The 22,619-nt window shown below is 36.2% G+C and overlaps 2 protein-coding genes across 2 annotated transcripts in view; both read right to left on the bottom strand.

Annotated features, from left to right (window-relative positions):
• Positions 1–4,785, bottom strand: part of LOC106078093 (insulin-like growth factor-binding protein complex acid labile subunit) — a 55,237-nt gene extending 50,452 nt beyond the window's left edge. Inside the window, exon 1 of the mRNA XM_056010190.1 lies at positions 4,372–4,785. The gene's annotated coding sequence lies outside the window, so the exon portion shown is untranslated. The remainder of the gene's footprint in view (positions 1–4,371) is intronic.
• Positions 4,786–13,795: 9,010 nt separating this feature from the next.
• LOC106067934 (electron transfer flavoprotein subunit beta-like) lies at positions 13,796–22,486 on the bottom strand. Its single transcript, XM_056011099.1, has 7 exons — positions 22,218–22,486; positions 18,875–19,033; positions 18,525–18,686; positions 18,322–18,384; positions 17,060–17,218; positions 14,908–15,085; positions 13,796–13,991 (listed from the first exon to the last, which is right to left on the bottom strand). Exons 1-6 carry the CDS (start codon positions 22,272–22,274, stop codon positions 14,909–14,911), a joined length of 777 nt encoding a protein of 258 aa, XP_055867074.1. The 5' UTR covers positions 22,275–22,486; the 3' UTR covers positions 13,796–13,991; position 14,908.
• Positions 22,487–22,619: the final 133 nt, after the last annotated feature.

The following is a 22,619-nucleotide window of genomic DNA, read 5'->3' as shown; positions in this document are numbered from 1 at the left end:
ATTCTGACTTAGAAGAACAGTTTTGGAGTAACGAAGGTGGGCTTATGGGACCAGGGGTCATCTTGGCAGGAGACCATACTCAAGAACAGTGGGTCTCAACACAAACTACAACAGTACCACTGTTCTATGCATAGCTAGCCATATTTAGACTTGAAGCTATTTGAGTTAGGGGATGTTGTATGTCAGAACTCAATATATGTTGGGGCCCCCAAGCTATAGATTGTGTAAACTATAGGAAAATCCGACCCTAGTTTTATTTATTGTTAATGAATTAATGGTAAAACTTTTTTTTTATTGATTCTTGAGTTGTCAGGTAAATGAAATAATTGTGAAATTTTTCAGCTTAATCCGACATGGGGTGTCGGAGAAATAACGTCTGCAAACTTTTGGCCAGACAGACACAGAGACAGACAGACAAACAGACAGAGTTGATATAAGCTTTGTATAAAAAAAAAACTCCTTAGTTTTTAATTATTTCAACAGTGTCCGCTGTGAAACATCCAAAAGAATTTCATTCCAGTGAAGTGGTCAAGTGATTGGGCAGTGATTGCCCACCCACCCCACAAAGTGCTGCTGTCAGCGACAAGTCTATATCGATTTTTAACAAAAAAAGGAAATTGACAAGCTGACATAACTCTCTTAGAGGGGCGGGAGGGATATCCTTCTGCCTCGACACTCAATGTGTGCTTAGACAATATTTACCTTTCACGAGTGTTTCCGGTTTTACGACTTTAACGCTCTTCAATGAAGAAGAAAGAAAATGTGTAACAGTAGAACTACAATAGGAGTCTGTACACAGACCCAGATCTATACCCATACCTATATTCTATAGGTCTGTGGCTTTGTTATTTGTGGGTTTGCTATCTTATTATCTAGTCAAGTGAGCCTCAAAATACAAGGTTGAGAGATCTAGATCTATTTGGAACCTCGACCCGTGAACAACATTGTACATAGACCTTTACACTAGAATAACACGTTTTTTAAAAGAGGAGAGCTCGTGTCACTTACGTATATATCAATCGAAGCCAGATAATGGGTGTTAATTTATAGTCTCCCCTGGCGTGCTTGTAGGTTGACACGCACACACATACACACACCACAGACATAGTAATATGACGACACACACACACACACTTTCCATAACCACCTCTTACAGGTGCAACATATACAAGTATTACGCGCACAAACACACACACACACACACCCACAGTGCAGACAAAAGAATGCAAGCGAATTTGCTCAATTCTAAAGGAAAGATAACTCGTAGGGGGGAGACTATTACGTGAATGAATGTCGATTATCCACGGGCTTCATACATGGCAAAACATTGGAGATAAGTTTTAACAGCTTTTCAGATACACAATCATCTAGTTCTCCAACAGCATTTCAAATACACAACAGCATTTCAAATACACAACAGCATTTCAAATACACAACAGCATTTCAAATACACAACAGCCTAGTTCAACAGCATTTCAAATACACAACAGCATTTCAAATACACAACAGCATTTCAAATACACAACAGCATTTCAAATACACAACAGCCTAGTTCAACAGCATTTCAAATACACAACAGCATTTCAAATACACAACAGCATTTCAAATACACAACAGCATTTCAAATACACAACAGCCTAGTTCAACAGCATTTCAAATACACAACAGCATTTCAAATACACAACAGCATTTCAAATACACAACAGCATTTCAAATACACAACAGCATTTCAAATACACAACAGCATTTCAAATACACAACAGCCTAGTTCAACAGCATTTCAAATACACAACAGCCTAGTTCAACAGCATTTCAAATACACAACAGTCTAGTTCAACAGCATTTCAAATACACAACAGCATTTCAAATACACAACAGCATTTCAAATACACAACAGCATTTCAAATACACAACAGCCTAGTTCAACAGCATTTCTTCTGCCAGCGTTGTTCCTTTTTCCTCAGCAACCTGTGCGCCAGTTTTCACAGCGCGACGCCATGATGCTCTGTCATGTGCCTCTGTCTCCCAGGTGCCTGGGTCTATGCTGAACGCCTTCAGAGAAGCTTTGAGGGTGTCCCTGAAGCGCTTTCTTTGACCAACTTGCGGCGCTTTCCTTCTCTTAGTTGGCCATACAAGAGTCGTTTAGGGATGCGGCGGTCTTCCGTTCTGCAGACGTGTCCTGCCCATCGCAGCTGGGACTGCATCAGGATTGTGTGAATGCTTTGCAGACCCGCTCTTTGAAGGACTTCAGTATCTGGTATTTTGTCCTGCCATTTGACATTCAGTATTTTTCTTAGGCCTGTCATGTGGAAGTGGTACGGTTACTTTGCATGTTTTCTGTACACTGTCCACGTTTCTGACAGCTCGAAAGATCCCTAGCTTTGTATTTGTGGGGATACCTCGTCTGTTCCAGACGTTTTTAGACAGTCTGCCAAAGGTTGCACTGGCCTTGGCGATACGCAGGTCGATTTCGTTATCGATCTTTCCGTTTCTGGAAAGTGTGCTGCCAAGATATGTGAATCTGTCCACTGCGTTTATATCATGTCCATTTATCTATATACAACAGATTAGTCCAACAGCATTTCATATACAGAACAGCGTAATTTAACAGCATTTCAAATACACAACGGCCTGGTCCAACAGCATTTTAGATACACAACAGCCTAGTTCAACTACATTTCATATACACAACAGTCTAGTTCATCAGCTTTTCTAATACAACAGCCTAGTTCAACAGCATTTCATATACACAACAGTCTAGTTCTACAGCATTTCAAATACACAACAGCCTAGTTCAACAGCATTTCATATACACAACAGTCTAGTTCAACAGCTTTTCTAACACAACAGCCTAGTTCAACAGCATTTCATATCCACAACAGTCTAGTTCAACAGCATTTCATATACACAACAGCCTATTTTAACAGCTTTTCAAATACACAACTTTTATCGACTACACAGTCAATCAGGTCAAAAGAACAGCATACTCAGCATCAGATGACAAGATCTAGAACGACAATTTAGTTACCAGAAACAGGTTGTCAGGTGCTCATCATGTGATCACCAAATTCAGTTAAAATTCAATTCATTATTCTAAAAGCCAATATTTAAAAAGTATACACAAGAAAAACCATAACCAGTAATAGTTTCAAAAAAATAATAATTCAGGAGTTTGTGTTTTGTTTCAATTAAACACTTTTTGTTTTGTTTTGTGTAGTATTGTTACGGGGTGCTTGCGTTGACCCAATTTATAAATATAACTACTTTAATGGATCAAAAATGTTAACCGATTTTTGCATAGATCTAGTAAACCGTTGGAAATGTAAATAATCATATAGATCTAGTTTGTACACACAACTAGTTTGTAGGTAAACGGTGAATGCAACTTTTTAAATCTAGGATGGACATTCATCCACCAGATACAAAAGTCTATTATTATGTTATAATCATTATAATAATGGCAGGCCTTACAGGTTAAATCATCATTATGAAAGAAAACGATTTTGTCTTTTCAAATCTTTTGTCTAGATCTAGATCTATAAATAAATAATTTTTATTATCCATAAGGAAATTTGTCTAACGATTAGTGCATTATCTCCATAGATCCCTATTTAGACCTAGTCTGTCTTAAATATATTAGATCTATATATAAACTCTCACTAAGACATAGACCTAGATCTAGAGTCGTAAAGTATATTTACCTAATATTTCTAGATAGGCCTATACTACTGCCTGGTCGTGCGGTTTGCGCGCTGGACTGTCGTTCGGATTTATCGATGGTCGAGGGTTCAGATCCTGCCCGCTCCCATCCCCGGTCGTCCTGCGGTAGGTTTGGACTAGGAAGTAAACTATCTTCAACTCTGAAGGAACATCCGAAAGATATAAAACATTTACAAACAAATAGATCTACTTCTATATCTATAGACTATATAGACTAGATTGTTGTACATAATATATTTAAACATTTGAAAAGCACAGATTGAAAAGAACTTTAAAAAAAACAAAAAACTCTAGACTTAGATCACGATTTACTATTCTAGCCTAAAAAAAGCATACTTATTATCTTAAACTAGTCTATTGGCATCATATAGATCTAGATCTAGTGTCTATAAACCTAAATCTAGTAATTAAAGTATAGATCTAGATCTATATTGACTATATAAGTATATATTTATAGAACTGTAAATAGATCTAGAGTCTTGTAGAGTCTAGTATCATCTAGAAACTAGATCTAGATCTAAATAATATATAGATCTAGATGTAGATCTACTCATCTAGATCTAAAGTCAGGATCTCTATAGTCTATGTCTATAACTCTATTCTAGATTTCTAGATTAGAGTAAAGAAAAGAACAAATATTACGATTCCTACCTGCTATAGGATAGCTCGTGTGTTATTTATCCATCTCATCCACAGCTTATAATCCATGTATAATTGTTGTGTCTGAATATTGCACACACTAACGGTCAAATCATGACAGAAAATTGTGTCTCCAAATGTTTACAGAGGTAAACGATACCTAGCTGAACACCGTTACAGGCTAGGGCCCCCTTTAGAATACACACAACACAGCACGCGACGCGTCCTCGTGAATCAGGATTAAGGCGACGGAATCATTCACGTCAAAGACCTGGCTTGTTTTTGGTTTATTTTTTTCCACGCACACACATTATGTACCCATTCCCTCCCACCTTATCAGCAAAAGGGGGGAAAAAAAGTATAGTTCTATTGGCGTCGTCTATCATGGGACCAGGACAAATTCGTCCTGTGGTTCAGTCATAAAAACACGACACCGGCCCTCACTAAGCGAACGCCGTGTGCCAAAAAACCAGAAGATCTGGCGCGCCAAATAAAACAAGGGAGATGATCTCGGTGAGAGACAGGTTTGAAGGCAAGCGATATTTTCTGCCTTAATTTTCTTCTGCTACACTTTTTAAACAAAATATGGTTTAGGTTTTCGAATGTAATTGATGTTGCTAGACAGAGCGTCTACCTGGTAGCTTAAAGGTAGCCTCTGAGACAAACTACAACTAACATTTCATAACAATAAATTAGGGGAGGGGGGGGGAGGGCAACCTTTTGCTTCCCTGCGCCAATTATTTTTCACTTCTTATTCGGATGCGCCACTTAAAATCGTACCAGTTTAAGACCTTTCTTGCAATAAAAGATCTTTGAGTATAAAGCATTGTTCTCTCATAAGAGGACAATTTAACATGCTCTTCAGCAAGATTACAGTTCCAGTAACTCTAAAAGTCATTGATTGTTTAGTTTACTTTAGTTAATTTTATTTGATTGAGGATTTCCTAAACATGACTTTGCTACCTGAAATATGTCTGACCATCTGGTATTTTTCTAGAGTGACTTGAGGCCAATAAAATCTTTCAAAACTGTAAAATTTTCAAAGCTTAAATAGGTAACATAAAAAATTTCCAATACTAACGAAAAGAACTCGTCTACAGCAAATGATCATAAATCATAGGCAGCGACCCCTTTTGGGGTCGAATGACCATTTGAAAATTGTTTTGTTCTTTTTTGGCTATTTTTGAACGGAAGTTGTTTGTTTTTTTTAACGTGTTGTACCAAGCATATTTATACCATGCTTGGTATGCATATACATTTGTAATAATTAAGGAGATAGGCATTACTTTGATTACATTATTATCAAACAAATTATGGAACGATTGTCAAGCATAAAAAAAAATATACTAAAACGTGAGGTGACAAATGCGTCATTTGTTATGAAGCTCTTTCCGCCATATGTATCAGGCCGAACAAACCTCCGAGCTTTGCGGATAAAGACATCCAGTATTTTAGTTTTGACCGCTGATTAAGTTAATAAATCCAGACTTGACTCGGGTGGCAAGTAGCATAATTAAAACATACCAGCCATTGAATCTTTTTATTTGGTGGATCTATGAATGCCAGAGATATAAATAATTTGTTTAAATTTTCAACTTGGTCCGAGAATGGATGTGGGAGAAATAACGTTCATTTGTCTAAGGGGAAGAAACCCTACATATTTAGCTGTGTTTAACTATTTATGAATACTAAAGGATTAATTTCCCTTGCTAGTAGCAAACAAAATAATTAATTAATTCATCATCATCATCACTCCTTTGAGTTCCTCATGGAACATAGGGCCTCGACAAAAACACGCCACTCTCCACGGTCTCTTGCTAGTTTTTTTTTTATGGTTTCCCAGCTCTTCCCGGTCCTCTCGGCTTCTTCTAGTACACTGCGTCGCCATGTTCTTTTTGGTCTTCCTCTGCGTCTTGTTCCCTGGAAGTTCCACTCTAAGGCCTGCCTAGCTCTGTTGCTGGTATCTTTTCTAAAGGTGTGACCAATCCATCTCCACTTCCTCTCTGAGATCTGCACTTCTATATTTTTCTGTCCACTCATCTCCCCACAGTTTTTTTTTTGTTTTCTACTTTGTCGTACCAGTGTATTTTTAGGATATTTCTCAGGCATCTGTACTTTTTTTTGTTGTCGCTTCAGTTGTTCTCCATGTTTCAGAATCATGCAGTAGGACAGCCTTGACATTAGAGTTAAATTTAATACCAGTAGTTAATTGACTATTTTGTTAATTTAAAAAAATTGATTAATGTTCTGTCTATTGTACAACTTGATCCAAAAATTGGTGAGCTTATCTAAGAGAAAAATTACGCTAATGACTGCCATTTTTTTCGGTAAATTACAGTGTTTAGCTCTTATTCTGTCTTTTAAAGCAAAATTAATTATTTAGTTCTAAATGATTAACTAATTGGTTAATTTTTGGATTGATTTCGTGTATTATCATAAACAATGAATAATTGTGCAAAGTTTTAACTTGATCCGAGAATGGGAAATGGGAGAAAAAACATGTTAAAACGTAATGAGGGGATTAAATCCATATATACATCCACATCTCTCTTTAATTAGCAATTACTCCCTTATTTCGATATCAAACAGAATAACTCATCAACAATAATTAATTAACTAATTGATAATTTTCGTTATTGATTCGTGTCTTTTCAGGTCCAGTGAACGATTATGCAAAGTGTTAACTTGATCCGAGAATGGAAAGTGGGACAAAAAAACATGTTCAAAATTTTTACTACACAGTCAGACAGACAGACAGACAGACAGATAGATAGAAAGAGTGAGTTTATATATGCTTTATAAAAATATACAGCGAAAAAAAAAATATGCAATTTATTTTAAAATTAGTGTACTCAAACAATGACATTGGGCACAAGTTTCGCTATTTCTTATCTTAAAAATATTGTAAAGAGTCCTGTGCGAATAGAGCCCACCAATCGGAGGCCCTAGATGGCTGCCAAGTTTGCCTATTCCCAAAGGCCGGCCCTGCCCAGATATACTATTTATTGACATCATAGAAAAATTCGCAGCCATCACATATATCTCAATAGTCAATGCCACTATTTCACAACGTTAGAAAAACTGAAAGTGAAAAACGAATAAAACCTGCAAACCTAAACTTGGGGATTAAAGATTAAGCGACATGGAACTAAACTATAATAACAATACACCCTGTTGTTTTATAAGCCAAGGGGATAGTGACAACTGAACTCGCAGACACCTACGAGGACATAAACATCCCTAAGAAGATTCTCGTTCCCTGTCAAAGAGGGGGGGTACTGTTGCAGACCTTCACACCACCAGAGAATTCCTCAGTTTACTCTGTTAAAGGGACTAGAGAATTCCTCAGTTTACTCTGTTAAATGGACCAGAGAATTCCTCAGTTTACTCTGTTAAAGGGACCAGAGAATTCCTCAGTTTACTCTGTTAAAGGGACCAGAGAATACCTCAGTTTACTCTGTTAAAGGGAGCAGAGAATACCTCAGTTTACTCTGTTAAAGGGACCAGAGAATTCCTCAGTTTACTCTGTTAAAGGGACCAGAAAATTCCCCAGTTTACTCTGTTAAAGGGACCAGAGAATTCCTCAGTTTACTCTGTTAAAGGGACCAGAGAATTCCTCAGTTTACTCTGTTAAAGGGACCAGAGAATTCCTCAGTTTACTCTGTTAAAGGGACCAGAGAATTCCTCAGTTTACTCTGTTAAAGGGACCAGAAAATTCCCCAGTTTACTCTGTTAAAGGGACCAGAGAATTCCTCAGTTTACTCTGTTAAAGGGACCAGAGAATTCCTCAGTTTACTCTGTTAAAGGGACCAGAGAATTCCTCAGTTTATTCTGTTAAAGGGACCAGAGAATTCCTCAGTTTACTCTGTTAAAGGGACTATATGAATTTTTGTTCCTTCTAACAGATTTCGACCCCTGGCATTTATATTAGGGCCTATAAAAACAGTATTCAAATAAAACTGCAAACGTCTATTTAACTCTTTCACCCCTAACTGACGATACCAACGTTGTTTTGACCCCTTTAAATTTAATTAATGTTTGGTTTTATAAACTTTAGTGTTATATAAAAAGAGCATGCATTATTCTATAATTCTATACCTAATATAACATTTCCTGATCTACATTCAAAAAAGTTATTGAAATTTAATCAATCATAACAGAGTAGTGAAACACAAATGAGCAAAATGAATAATTCCATCGGAATTGGACAATAATTACGGAGAGAAAGAGTTAAATAATCTATAGGCCTACATAACACAGCACATATTTTCCTGTACAATTTTATGAAATAAACAGTATGGTTCGATGATGATTTTATTTTCGCCATTGAGGGGCCTGAGGGCTTTGCACTGGGGTTTTGTGTCTCCTCGTGTGGCTGGTGAGACCTATGTGAGCCCGGAATGTTCGGCCGCACACTGGGCAGGTTATTCCAGCTGGAGCTAGTGTCATGAACAGTAAACATTTATTAAACACATATATTCATATGTGCATTTTTTTTTGTATTTCAAAGTTATGGTTCCGTGTTTTGTGGATTATTTCTGCTTTCTTTAGCGTCTCTAAATCTAGTTCTTTAATGGTCTGCCGAGGTGCGGAGGTTTCCCGGAATCGAATCCTGGTGTAGACTGTTTTTTTTTTTCGGGGTTCTTAGGGCGCCTCTGGAGGCGCGGTGGCTGAGCGGTAAAGCGCTTGGCTTCCGAACCTGGGGACGGGGTTCGAATCCTGGGATTTTTAATTTCGGGATCTTCGGGCGCCTCTGAGTCCACCCAGCTCTAATGGGTACCTGACATTAGTTAGGGAAAAAGTAAAGGTGGTTGGTCGTTGTGCTGTAGACTATAGAAACAGGTGACCTTTACATCATCTGCCCTATAGACCACAAGGTCTGAAAGGGGAACTTTACTTTACTTTACTTTACTTAGGGCTGAGTTCTCCCAGCTCTAATGGGTACCTGACTTTCGGAAAAGTGCTGGCCACATGACACCGTCAAGGTCTGAAATAGGAAATTTATTTATTTTTTTTTTATTTATGGTGTGGCTTTTGTCAGAAGAGAATATTTTATTTGCAATATTTATAGGCCTAAATGTCACGGCTTTTGACAGACATATGTAAATAGTGGATTTTCTCCCTTTGTGTGGTCTCTAAAAACGATAACTGTATTCCTCGAAAAAAAAAAAGGCACATGAAATAATAACTATACAAACATTCTAAAAATAGATCTAATATTAGCAAACAAAGTATGAATAGTTGTTAAAGTGGAGGATTGTGGGATGGATCGCTGCTTCTTCCGTTGAGTCTTTGTTACTGCCGTGTTTGCTTTGTTTCGCCTTTCAACAATCGTTGGCGCCCTCTTTCGCTGGAAGTGTCACCTAAACAATCAGCCTCCGTCAGCGAAGTTTCCGCCCCTGGTGTGAGGTATCCCTGAAAAATAAGGACGGGCACAAATAGACAGCTGGACCGGTGGGGTCGAGGAGAACCAAGAAGTGGATTGTGGATAAAGAAATGTGGACGAGAAGTGATTGAAAAAAAAAAAAAAAAGAATGAGGCCAGGAGAAAGAAAGCGTACAAGACCAAAATAGCGTTGTTGTAGCGAATGGGGTGGCGGCACGGGCCTCATCAGTGGGCGCTGGTCACCTGCTCTGACATCCTGCTGTCCAGTATGTTTACGGTCGAATGTGGCTTTGTGCGACCCCAGGCTGGCAATTAACCTTTGACCTTAAGCCCAGCTACAGCGAACGAAAAAAAACGCATAACGAGTGTTTCATCACTAAGCAGCTATCTAGAGCTATGTGTTCCCAGTTTCTGCATGCATGTGCCCTCCTCTGATTCGTCTGCTAAAATCAGGGGAAACTATCAACAACAAGAAAAACAAAAATACTTTTTTTAAAAAAAGTTGATATTAAATGTAATTGTATGAATTAGTTTGAATCAGTCATAATGAATGTTTGTTTGTTTTACATGTTTCGGATGTTCCTTCAGAGTTGAAGATAGTTTACTTCCTAGTCCAAACCTCCCGCAGGACGACGGGGGATGAGAGCGAGCAGGGTTTGAACCCTGGACCATTGATAAATTCAAACGACAGTCCAGCGCGCAAACCGCACGACCAGGCAGTCATATGCATGATTGACCTTGGCATATAAATCTGTGCGATAGAGATAATTGTTTTTGTTTACCTTTTACCAGTCTCTAGGCGCCATGATCTTATCACTGGTCTGGACCAGATGTGAAAGGGGGAGGGAAGAAGGGGGGTATCTAGGTGAAAATGTTAACAGGATCATTTTTTCAATGCTTTAAAAAAATGTTCACAAGAAACGTCTCAAGATTACTCAAGGGAACTAATTCAACTTTTACCACCACATCGCTCAAATACGATCTCTTTCCCTTATTCAAGATAACAAAACAAAATCATTAATTACCAATAGCTAATTAACTAATTGGTTATTTTGTTTTTAATGATTCTTGTGATGTCAGGTAAAAGAAATAATTGTGCAAAATTTGATCCGAGATTGGGTGTGGGAGAAATAGCGTGCACCAGACAGACAGCGTGAGTAGATATATGCTTTGTAGAAATAGATTGAGCTTATCTTACAATGTAAGTAATAAAACATAGCAATAAATCATACAATGTACAACTAATACAGTATAAGTAGTAGACCCGCGGCGTAGCATACGCAGCTATTAAGTGAGGGGTGAACACTTTCTGAAAGACACAGTTGTCCAATGGGGTGGACAAACGACTGTGAGTGAAAGAAAAGAAGGAACTCTGGAGAGAGCAACATACAGTTGTCCATGACTGAAAACAGGTTTTGGAAGATACAGGCATATCTTTTTGAACGTTTGGCCTAGTGATTCATTAATTGTAGGCAGCGTATTGTCGAGCAGAGAGTATGACTGTGCTTCCGTGAGTATGAACAAGAACAACGTCGCCATAGTTGTCCCAATGTTCTCAAACAAAGCTTACAGCCATCTTGCGAAGTTTGAGAGCAACAGTTTCGTCGATGACATTTTTTTCCAGAAATACGCGACTGATAGAAATAAACAGTTACCTGATACAGGAAATTTGACTACATTGAAAGAACCTGTTGACCTGTTAAGAAACAAAGGGCGATAAGAAGGGGCGAAATCAAAACAAAGCTACGGAAAAAAAACATTTTTTTATTGACACCAGATATTGACGCGTGTAAAAGAATACACACATAAATGTAATCAAATATAGAATGTTAAGAGAAAGATTACTTGTTCTCCCCCCCCCCTCCCCCCTTTTTTTTTTCTGAGCCGTGCTTTCTGTCGCCGTGAATGTTACGTGGGGTAACTCTAGTCCGAATTGCAGAAGTAAAAGAGTTATCTTTCCATGACTTTGTCATCAAGGGCTAGAGAGTCGGCTTGCGTGCATGGCTGGGCGACGAAGAGAATTATAAAGATTGTTTCTCAGACGAAGCATAAAAAAAAATATCTCTCTCAGTCAGTGGAGAGTCTATTTCTGTCTTGTGTCCACTAAATGTGAGTGGAACAGTAAATACGCTTTATCAAAAGAGAGAAAAAAAAGAGGAGCTCTGAGTAACACGTTCTATATAAACAACCTTGAATATAGAAGAGCACCCTCTGTTCATAAACATTGTTTCATCTTTCTGTCCTGTGAATGTTTTCAGGTTGCAGTAGACCTACGGATGAAATCACTAAATAACATTTACACCAAAGCTCTTTTCCTTTAGCTACATCATGTCTGACAATATATCACTTGTAAGTGCACTTGTAAATTTAACTCTTTCTCTCCTAACTGACGATACCAACGTTGATTCCACCAGAATGTGGTAAATAATTACGGAGAGAAAGAGTTAAACCACAAGATACGAAGGATTGGATTCGCTTTTAAAAAATATGGCCGCTGGTTGAAGGAAGAAAGAAAAACGGTCTACTGTATTTTCTCTCTCTCCCTCTCCCCTTTCCCACTCGCGGTCCCCTACTTCGGGCGATGACCACTTCCGGGTAAGTGATCCTATCGTGGAGCAGGTCAAGCTCAGAAAGAGTAGGAAAGGGGGGGGGGGAGATGTGGGGGACCACGTGTCCAGTAACGGCAGGTGTTTCAGGTGAAGTGCCGAGAGAGAGAGAGAGAGGGGGGTGCTTTATTTTTAAGTGGGAGGTCTCTAAACTACGACCATTGTGTTCGTTAAAAATAAATAAATTACAAGGCAGGAGCTCCCAGTTCGAGTACCCCCCTCCCGGTTTCTTTTTTTTTTCTTGCCCAAGAAGGCTCATTTAGCCATCGCTGTCCGCCGCGCGTGTCCCGCGGAAACATGATCTCTTTGTGTCGGTAGAATGACCGCGGAACGCAACCTAAACACAAGGGAGGTTATCAAGCTCTCTGCGAGACGTTTATATTAGCAGAAGTTTACAGTTCTAACCCCACGCTAAAAAATAGTAATTACGTAATGGCCACACAATCACAGGGTAACAAGTTTTTTTCCGGCATCATTACTATAGATCAAAAGGTCTGAAAGATGTATTTTACTTTTAATTTTAATGCTAGTGTCTTGTTGGAAAGTTTTATTCAGAAAGATTGAAACTAAGAAAAGTAGCAGACTTCCTAGAATACTATTGCGTTTAATGAGGTAGTTCCGGATCTCTTCTCAATCACATGGGTGTGTTGTTTACATTAATGACCTCATTGATTTTATTGTAATTTAAACACGAAAATAGTCTAGATCTATACATCTTTAAGTAATAAAAAGTATGCTACAATAATTCACTAATTTGTATGATTAGGCCAGCACTAAATCTAGATCTACATCTTATCATAGGAAGATATTGCCATTATTCCCATGTATAAGACCACAGTCACGTGACGTTTTATAAAGTAGGTCAGAGATTCGGAACCACCTCATTGACAGGAATTGTTTTCCATTTATATAAAGTTATATGTCCAGATCAAACTTATATTAAAAAAATTTAACTAATCATTGTTTTATTTATTTATGTGTGTGTGTGTTCAATAAATATAAAAGTGACTAAAAAAGACCTTTTTTAAGTCTATATCTAAACCTATGTTTACAGAAGAGATTGAAATGTAGTGCGTAAGTCGAGGCACTCCATGAATGTTATTATCGACTTCCCTTTTATCTTCATTTACTGTTGACCATATCTGTTTACTTTCAATACACTTGGGATTAGAGCCTAGATGTGCCAATCCGCGAATGTCTCTCGAGGGTACGTGTGGTAGCCCACTGAGAGCTATGTTAGCTACCATTCTTAGCCTATCCACTTTCCCAGGCGGACGTTTCCACGGAGGCGACGGTAGCTGGAATATCCTCCGAGACATGACTGCAGAGGAGATGACAGCTTAGCATCATCAAACTGGTTTAAAAAATGTGAAGAAAAAAATGTAAATCTACAAATCCTGGTATATAAAGACAAACTAGTCAATAAAAAAGAACACAAGAAATGATTGATATTGTCTCTATAAGAAACTGTATATTTAATCTTAACTCTTGCAGAACAAGTTCAAGGTATATAACAATGTAATATATCACAAAACAATTGATTGGCTCCCTTGGGCAGCACTCTTTGATCACACAGAGTTATGATAGTCTCCAGTAGGTAAAAGTCTTTCAACACACGGTTACACTACAGTAATGTTTAACCTGGAGAGAACAACAAGTTAACATGTACAAATGTTGATTGATTACCTTCACTCTTCTTCATTACATACAATGTGTGTAATTTGTTTAAAAAAAAAAAAAAAGCCTAATAAAACAAAAATTTAAGTTACACAACTGCTCTTTAGGGTCAGTTTAATTCACACATTTTAAACACACAAAATGACACTTAAGATGTTCTCAAACTGACTGTGAAATTGACTATGAGACCATTATGAGATTTAGTGGAAGAAAAATTATTCCTGTGGACCTCTGTCTAATTTTCTTTTAAGATTGCTATTTATCTAAATTCAATATTGCTAATAAATGTCAAACTATATTTATTAATATTACTTTTAAAATAGTTTATAGGCTAGGAATGTTCATGAAATAGAAATACTGAATTTTAGAAGATGATGCTTTTGGAGGGCCATAGTAACTTATCTGAAGCATGATGAAGATCCTAATAAAATTGGATTTTCTGTAGTGTGGCATTTGAGAGAAGACTTTGATATACATGTACTGCCATTTTTGCCTTGTTTTAAAAAGGGTTTTATTTTATTTAAAACAACAACTTGAGGGATGCTCTCAAATCTGAAATTAAATATCCAAGCCTACATTAACATTCAGACTCTGGGTTGTGAAAGAAACACTAAAGAGCTCAACCAACTTCCCCTTTCCCCCCAAAAAAACTAATCAGACATAATTACATTCTGTTAAATATAACAAATATCTATATTGTCCTGCACTTTTAAAAATAAAACAGCACCAAGCTAAGGGTTTAGCTTAAGATCTGTGGTAAGTCTTTAAATAATCTTATCAAATCCTCTTTTTTTTTATCTGATAATAATATTTGGTCAAAACAATTTTGAACATAAAAAAGGACTAAAATAGAAATATAAGTAGCACAGCAATGGCTGACCTCAAGATGGAACGAGACCAGCGTCTCTCAGTTTTTGAACCAGCTCCTCGACACTTCCCAACTTGGAGCCAGCTTGCCTGGTGGGGGGCTCTTCCACTTTCAATACTTTCTGCCTGGGTTTCAAATCCACACCAAAGTCTGCTAGTGTCTTCTTTACCAGTGGCTTCTTTTTGGCTTTCTTTAGGGTTTGAGAAAGAATGAAACAAAACAAGGTCAGAAATAAAAACCTCTTCCTAATGATGAGGATTATAATTGCATTTTCTTCTTCTTCTTCTAGCCAGCTTTTTGCTGCTGAGCTGTAAGCTCTTTTGCAGACTGTGCCAAGGAAAAATAGTGTGCTGTTCTCCTTAGTTAGGCTTTAGTGGTAGTAGGGTGTAACTAAGGGGGGATTAGGATGGAGCATTCAAAGAGGATATGGATAATTGCCTTTAAAAAAAAAGGGCAATTTTAGATCATGTAAGATGGCAAAGCCTGGCACAACGTAAAGGAAAGAGGCCTTTTAGTGAATGAGATGCCAGTGAAAGGAGTCCTGAAATATGAGAGTAATGAAAGGTCCCTGTCAAAAGAACACTTCAGATAGGAAAATGGGTCTTTCACACTCAAGGTACAAACTAAGGACATACCTGGTATATATTATGGTTTTGTAATTACTTTAAACAAATGTAAAATATAACACAAGTTTTGGCTGTTTAATTTTATTATTATCATGTTAAAAACATGTTCATACCCGAGTAAAAAAAAAAAAAGGTCAAAACCAATGACAACTATCATAAGAAATTGGGAGTTCTGAAGAGGGAGTGGGGTTGGAAACTGGAACACCAAATTGTAAACTGGAATAGTGTCAACATAGCACATTGGACAAGCATAAGCCTATAAAAAACTCTACCCCCCCCCCCCAACCTTTTTCAAATAAATTTGTGAAATAGTTAAACTATTCACTAAATGTATCCACAATATCTTTCTTCCCTAGTGCCTTTAGAGCATAGAAAAGGTTGCCTAAATCAGCCAACTTAATAAAGTTTGTCTCTAACTAGATTGAACTATGGATATGTATAGAATATAATTATTTGAAGGAAAGTCTTTAATTTATAAAAGATAAGAAATTTGAAGACTACAGCACTTTATGACATCACACAGTTCTTTGTAAGCATGTAGCTGTTTCACTTAGAAGCCATCAGACAGCTTTAAGATTTAGAAAGTGGGTTCAATTTATAACTAGGAAATATTAATACTTGATCTTAACACACACACACACACAAGTTTTGTTTTCTTATTATTACAAACTAATTCTCTGTCAGGAGACTATTTTGACAGCTCGCAAATTACTTAAATAAATAAACATAATTCTTGTCCAGTCCAGAAAAAATGATGAGTCAGTTATTGGAAAATATTTTCTAGCTTTCAAGAATGAAACAATAATTTGAGCAAAGCTTTTTTCTGAATGGGACCTGAGACAACCTGATCTCACTAGTCAAGTTAAAAAAAGAAAATATGTACACAAAATATAAAAATTATTTAACCCAATAGCTCATACTGCAGCAAGCACGTCTTTTACAGTTAAGTCCTACAGCTAGATAATGCTTTGGGATGCTAGCAACAGTTTTTTTAAACTTTCCTATATGAAGAGATTTAAAACAAGAACTAGAGTGTGGTGACCTTTTTTTTAAGTAAAAATTGGACGTGTATCGCTTTTTTTATTTTAGGTAAAGAATTTTTCAAACGAACTGGCCCATAGCCCTAGTATGTAAGCCCCCACCCGGGAAAATGAGTATTTTTTAAAACTTTTTTTTATTCTTGAAGGCAGGGCTTTTTTGTGACGGTACGCACCAGTACAGCGTACCGGCACCTTTTTGAAAAAATTATTACTTTTCTTATATTTTAACGTATATTATTAATTTTTAGTAGTTAAAAGTTAGGGCAGTCAACTACTGAGTACCGGCACCTAATCACTGTGTACTGGCACTTTTTTTTTTTTTTTTTACAAAAAAAAAAAAAGCACAATTTTATTAAAAGTTGTTTATTTATTTATTAATATTATATCTTGATTTTTGTTTTCACAATGTTTTATTTTATTTTATTCAGAATTACCCCTCTTTGCTTAGGGAATGGGAAACCAGAAATTGGGTCAAAAATTAAAAGTTTTATAGCTTACCATAATGTTTGGTAGAGTAGCATAACGAGGCTCATTCAGCCTCAAATCAGCTGATATAACAGCTGGCAGCTTGACTTTAATATTCTCCAAACCACCATCTATTTCTCTGGTCACTTTAAATCCATCATCCACCTTCTCCAGCTTACTGGCAAATGTGGCCTTGGCAGCAAATAAAATCCAATAAAAGAGTAGCCAGTAAAACTAAAGCATTTATTAAAGTATCAAAACAAAAACACATTAACAGATTGAAAAACAAAGGGGGAAAAAATGTAAATACACTTAGTAATACAAAAGAGGTGCAGTGGCTGAGTGGTAAAGCGCTTTGCTTCCAAACTGGGGTTCTGGGTTCGAATCCTGGTGAAGACGGATTTTTAATTTTGGGATCTTTGGGTGCCTCTGAGTCTACCCAGCTCTAATAGGTACCTAACATTAGTTGGGGAAAGTAAAGAAGGTTGGTCGTTTTGCTGGCCACATGACACCCTTGCTAACCGTTTGCCACAGGAACAGATGACCTTTACATAATCAGCTCTATAGGTCACAAGGTCTGAAAAGGGGAACTTTTTGAAATACAAGAACCAACATTAAAAGGAACAATTTTAAGCTAGATTTGTCTTCATAAGACATTGATTTTGATGTGATAAACAGAGCTACAGGGTTTTATTTACTTGTAAATGTACAAAGTCATTGTAAAAAAATGATTTTCTCTATTTGCTTTGTTATATAAGTTAAAAGACATTCCTTCAGACTAATAAATACTTATAAACTAAACCTTTGAAATTAAGGAAATCTAGAACTTACAAACAATTTCTTTTTAAAAAGTTTAAACAACAGTTATGACCATATTCATTCATTATTCTTCTTTTCACTTTACATTTTATATATAATGTGTATGCATAAGGACTACAGAATATTAATTTGTGTATATATCATTAGTTGTGAAAAAGTAAAGGTAGTTGGTCATTGTGCTAGCCAAATGACACCCTCGTTAACCGTGGGCCTGAGAAACAGATGACCATTACATCATCTTCCATATAGAATGCAAGGTCTTTTTTTTTCTACTTATATATAATAAAAAAAACACCTATAAGCAAATCAATTTATTTTGGATGCCAAGTTGTGTGGTATGCCATCATCACCCCATGTCATCATGCTCAATATTTGGAATAGAACGTAATAATCTTCAATTCTGAATAAAAAATCTTACACATGTAAAAACAGAACAAAACAATTTAATTATTGAGTAACCTATTTTTTTTTTTTACCTGTGGCCAGTTTAGCAAAGAGGCCACCATTTGAGCTGTCTGATTAGCGTCATCATCAATAGCCTTGGGAAAAAATAACATACAAGATAATTACATATCGAAATATATTTCTACATTAAATGTAGCAGATTTAAATAAATCCAAACATAGGAGTAAGAAATATTTTGAAACACTACTAGTTTAAAATAATCTCGTTCCAGTACCTGTTTACCAGTCATAACTATGTCAGCTTTTTCTTCCTGCGCAATTTTTGACAGAACTTTGGCCACATGCAGCGGCTGTACACTCTCTTCATAAGTCTTAGCATCTACCTCAATATGGATGGCCCTGTCTGCCCCCATGGCCATTGCAGTTCTTAACACTTCCTGGTAACATTTAATAATTATTTTTAAAATTCTGGGTGCTAGAAATTGAAATAATTAGTCAATACTCACATTCAAAATCATGATTTCCCTTTTCATGTATGTTTAACTAAACTAGTTACATTTATAGTAAAATCTGATGGTTAATTAATGTTTTATATTTTAAGATGGAGACATTTCGGTACTGGTACCTGACATTGAGGAGGCCCACAGGAGACTGCAATAACTTCAGATACTATCTTTTTCTCTTTCAGCCTGACTGCCTCTTCTACTGCAATCTCATCAAAAGGATTCATGCTATGCTTAACCCCATCTGTAACAACTCCTGATTTATCTGGCTTGACTCTAATCTGTTAAAAAAAAAAAGAATAATAATAATTAATTACATCTAATTGATTAGACCTCTAAATAATTGTTGAATTTTTTTGTTATTGATTCAAGTGTTGTCATTGACAATAAATAATTGTGCAAAGTTTCAACTTGATTCGAGAATGAGAAGTAGGAGACGTAATAATGGTAATGTAAAAAAGATCTTGGTCAGACAGAAAGACAGTCAGACAGAGTGAGTTGATATTTATTATTATAAGCTCAGTATGAGTAAGAACAGACTTTTCAGTGAGAAGCACATTTCTTATTGCATATATACTAGGACAAATTTGAGCTCTTTTTTCCCTAGTGCCATTAGAGAATGGAATGGGTTGCCTGAATCAGCCAGGAAAGCAAAAGACTTAGCAGAGTTTTGGTGACTGATTAACATTCAGCATGATATTTTAATTAGATATTTTAAAAGTAACTTTTGTACTATAAGATAAGATATTCAGTCTAGAAATCTAGATTAAACTGTTTTTAATGTTTAGTTTGGTGTACACTGGTACACTAGTTTAATCTGTATCTCATTTATCATTCTATGATTTTTAGATTCTAGATTTGATAAAATTATATATCTAGAAGTAAAATCTAGATATCTATCTATAAGTGTAATATTATAATAATAATAATACAATCTATTCTCTAGAAAATCTAGATCTAGTCATTAGTATGATCAACTAGATATAGTCTATGTGACACTAAGACTAAGATATATCATAATTATAAATTATAATATAATATTAAATAGATGTCTATTTTCATGGATATAAATGAATCTATTATGACCTATTATTAGACCTGGAGATTCTAGACAGTGGCATAGCTATTGTGGGGGGGATGAGGAGACTGAGTATATACATTCTAATTTTTTTTTTGTAAAACATTAAATATTACGCCATTATCTCATGTCATAATGAAGGAACCCCTAAAGAGGTCAAGCCTACCGGGCCTCCCAAATGATGGCAAATTCCTAGCTTCGCCACTGATTCTAGATCTAGATTCTATATTTTAACTTATTAATCATTCCAATCTTTATTGTACTTGAAATACTTGAATCATTGAATCTAGATCTAGACCATCTACTATTACTTATCATGAGGCTAGTAAAAAATAAAGTTCCTCTTTCAGACCTTGCGATCTATCAGGCAGATGATGTAAAGGTCATCTATCTGTTTCTGTGGCCCACAGTTAACAGGGGTGTCATGTGGCCAACACAATGACCAACTGCCTTTACTTTTCCCCAACTAAGTCTAATGACAGGCAGTACTCTAGAGCTAGATAGACATAGAAGTGCTCAAAGATCCCAAAATTAAAAATCCCAGTCTTCACCAAGATTCTACTCAAACAAGGACTATTGATATTATCTAGTTTGATGTGTATTTAGTTGGTATATGATTTTCTATAATGTTTTTAAAATAGTATTTAATGAAATTCCAGAGGTCATCAACTGGTTAGTTAATGTCTTTTTCTGATAAGAATGTTTGTAAGTTGAAAGTTTAATGCAGGTTGATGTAGTTGTGTTAGGTTGCATTTGTTCCAGAGTAAAACTTTTTCTTTTGGGTTTTATGTTGGCTACTGCTTTTTATTAAGGTTTTTGTGTTTATCTATTGTTTTTGTTTACCAATTTAGAGATAATAGTTAATAGCTAGAGTCTAATAAGTTACTAGACAAGACTGCTAGTTAGTAAGTTACGATAGTCGATACTGAGGCCAGACCTGCGTACCAAAAAAAGTCCAAATGCGTAACGCTGATGGTCAAAATGCGTATTTTAGCACCACAATGCGTAACACTTACGCGAACCACTATTTTGTCATATATATATATATAATATTAGATCTAGATGTCATGATTAGATCTACAATCTAAATCAATACGACAATAGAGATGATATCTAGACTAGATTTGGATCTATGTCTATATAATGAATATAATCTACTCTAGATCTGGGCTCAAGAGTGTTACCGATGCCGTGAATCCGCTACAAACGTAGGTCTACTCCAAACTTTCGTAAGCCTACCTTCATCCTTGATCTATTCTATACTATGACTAAGAATTTAATCTAGACTAGATCTAGACTAGATGGTAGTAGATGTTATCGATCTAGATCTTTTTAATCTAAATCATACTGCAACTAAATTGGATCTAGATTGTAGAGTAATGTAGAGACTCATGACATAACGTAATCATCAATCGTAATGTCGTAATGTCTAGCTAGATCTATTCCTGTATAACAAGTTATCTAGATTCTAGATCTAGAATCCAGATCTAGACTAGATATCTACAATGTCACCCAATGTGTTTTGAATCGATAGCACTTCGATATTTTTTTCTATACAAATGACGGGAATACGGGAATCAGGGATTCTACTAATGAACTTACAAAAAAAAAAAAAGTCACGTTGGTGTATCAGCTAACTGACGGTACCAACCCGCCACTCCCTCACTCTCGCGTTCTTCATTTCTAGACTAAATCTAATTGCTTTTAAGAACCAATCAACGTATAGATCTGGACACAATGTGTTCCCCCACCTTTTCTGTCCCCCCCCCCTCCCCCGGCCAACAAAACAAAACGGCTTAGCGTGACCTCCGTGACCGCTCGTAAGCTAGTCAAGAGAGGGGGGAAAAAAGGATACGAAAAGCGTAACGCGACGGGTTCAATGCGTATTTGCGTACTGACGGTCATTTTTGGGAGATTTTGCGTAACGAATACGCATTTTGCGTAACGGTAGGCAGGTCTGGGATACTCCAATCAATCATCATCATCATTGAATGAATGATTTTCAATTGATGATAGTCGATAGTGTCAATGATAGTCAGATAGTTGATACTGGATACTGATATATTATTTATTTATATACTGTCGATTAGTCGATCGATACTGATAACTCAAATAACTGATACTAAAAAAGTGATACTGATAGTAAGTAATTTTAAATTTAGTAGACTCTAGTAGTCAGATAGTAGTGATAGTAATTCAATATTGAATATTCATATTGTTCAATTTGAATCAATCTTCATTTATCATTATCTTGAATTCAAGTTGAATCATCAATGACAATGGTGACCCTAATAATAAATGGTCACAATCATTCACAAGTGACAATGTTACTGTGACTGTGAATGTAACGAATGTTTTGTTTTAAATTTAAAGTTTTAACAACAAACCTTTACGGCATAATCAATTACTCGTTTGCATCCTACAAGAATCCGTAAACCCGACATTCTATAACTTAGACCAAGTAGATCTATCTCTAGATCTAGTCTATCAGAATAAGATTATCTAGATCTAGACTCTAGACCCACTTCTCGGACTTTGATCAATTTAATCGTTCCTACTGTCTACTAAACAGTTTACCTTGAATATGATAACTTTGTGCTTTACAATTTTATGTAGGTCAGAGATCTAGCTTTATTTTATATAGGTCTACTCGGTCTAGGTTTAGCCTAGTCTATGATAGATCAAGATCTATTGTCCTAGTGACTAGTCCTAGATCTAAAGTATATGTCATTTCAAATAAATTGATAAGTCAAGATAAAAAGACTATAAGTAAATATTTGACATAGTCT

This window comes from Biomphalaria glabrata, chromosome 14, assembly GCF_947242115.1.
Source record: "Biomphalaria glabrata chromosome 14, xgBioGlab47.1, whole genome shotgun sequence".
NCBI lineage: Eukaryota > Metazoa > Mollusca > Gastropoda > Planorbidae > Biomphalaria > Biomphalaria glabrata.
Note: the sequence above shows the minus strand (reverse complement) of the source record. Positions and strands in the feature narration are given on the sequence as shown.

Bases quoted from the DNA above. Each gene is read 5' to 3' on its own strand.
- LOC106067934 (XM_056011099.1), bottom strand. From the start codon at position 22,274: ATGTCGGGTTTACGGATTCTTGTAGGATGCAAACGAGTAATTGATTAT. The intron at 18,687-18,874 runs GTACCAGTACCG...AAATGTTACCAG, and splicing joins GTGGGCCTCCTCAATGTCAG to GAAGTGTTAAGAACTGCAAT. The intron at 17,219-18,321 runs GTAAAAAAAAAA...TTTGCTGCCAAG, and splicing joins CTTTGCTAAACTGGCCACAG to GCCACATTTGCCAGTAAGCT.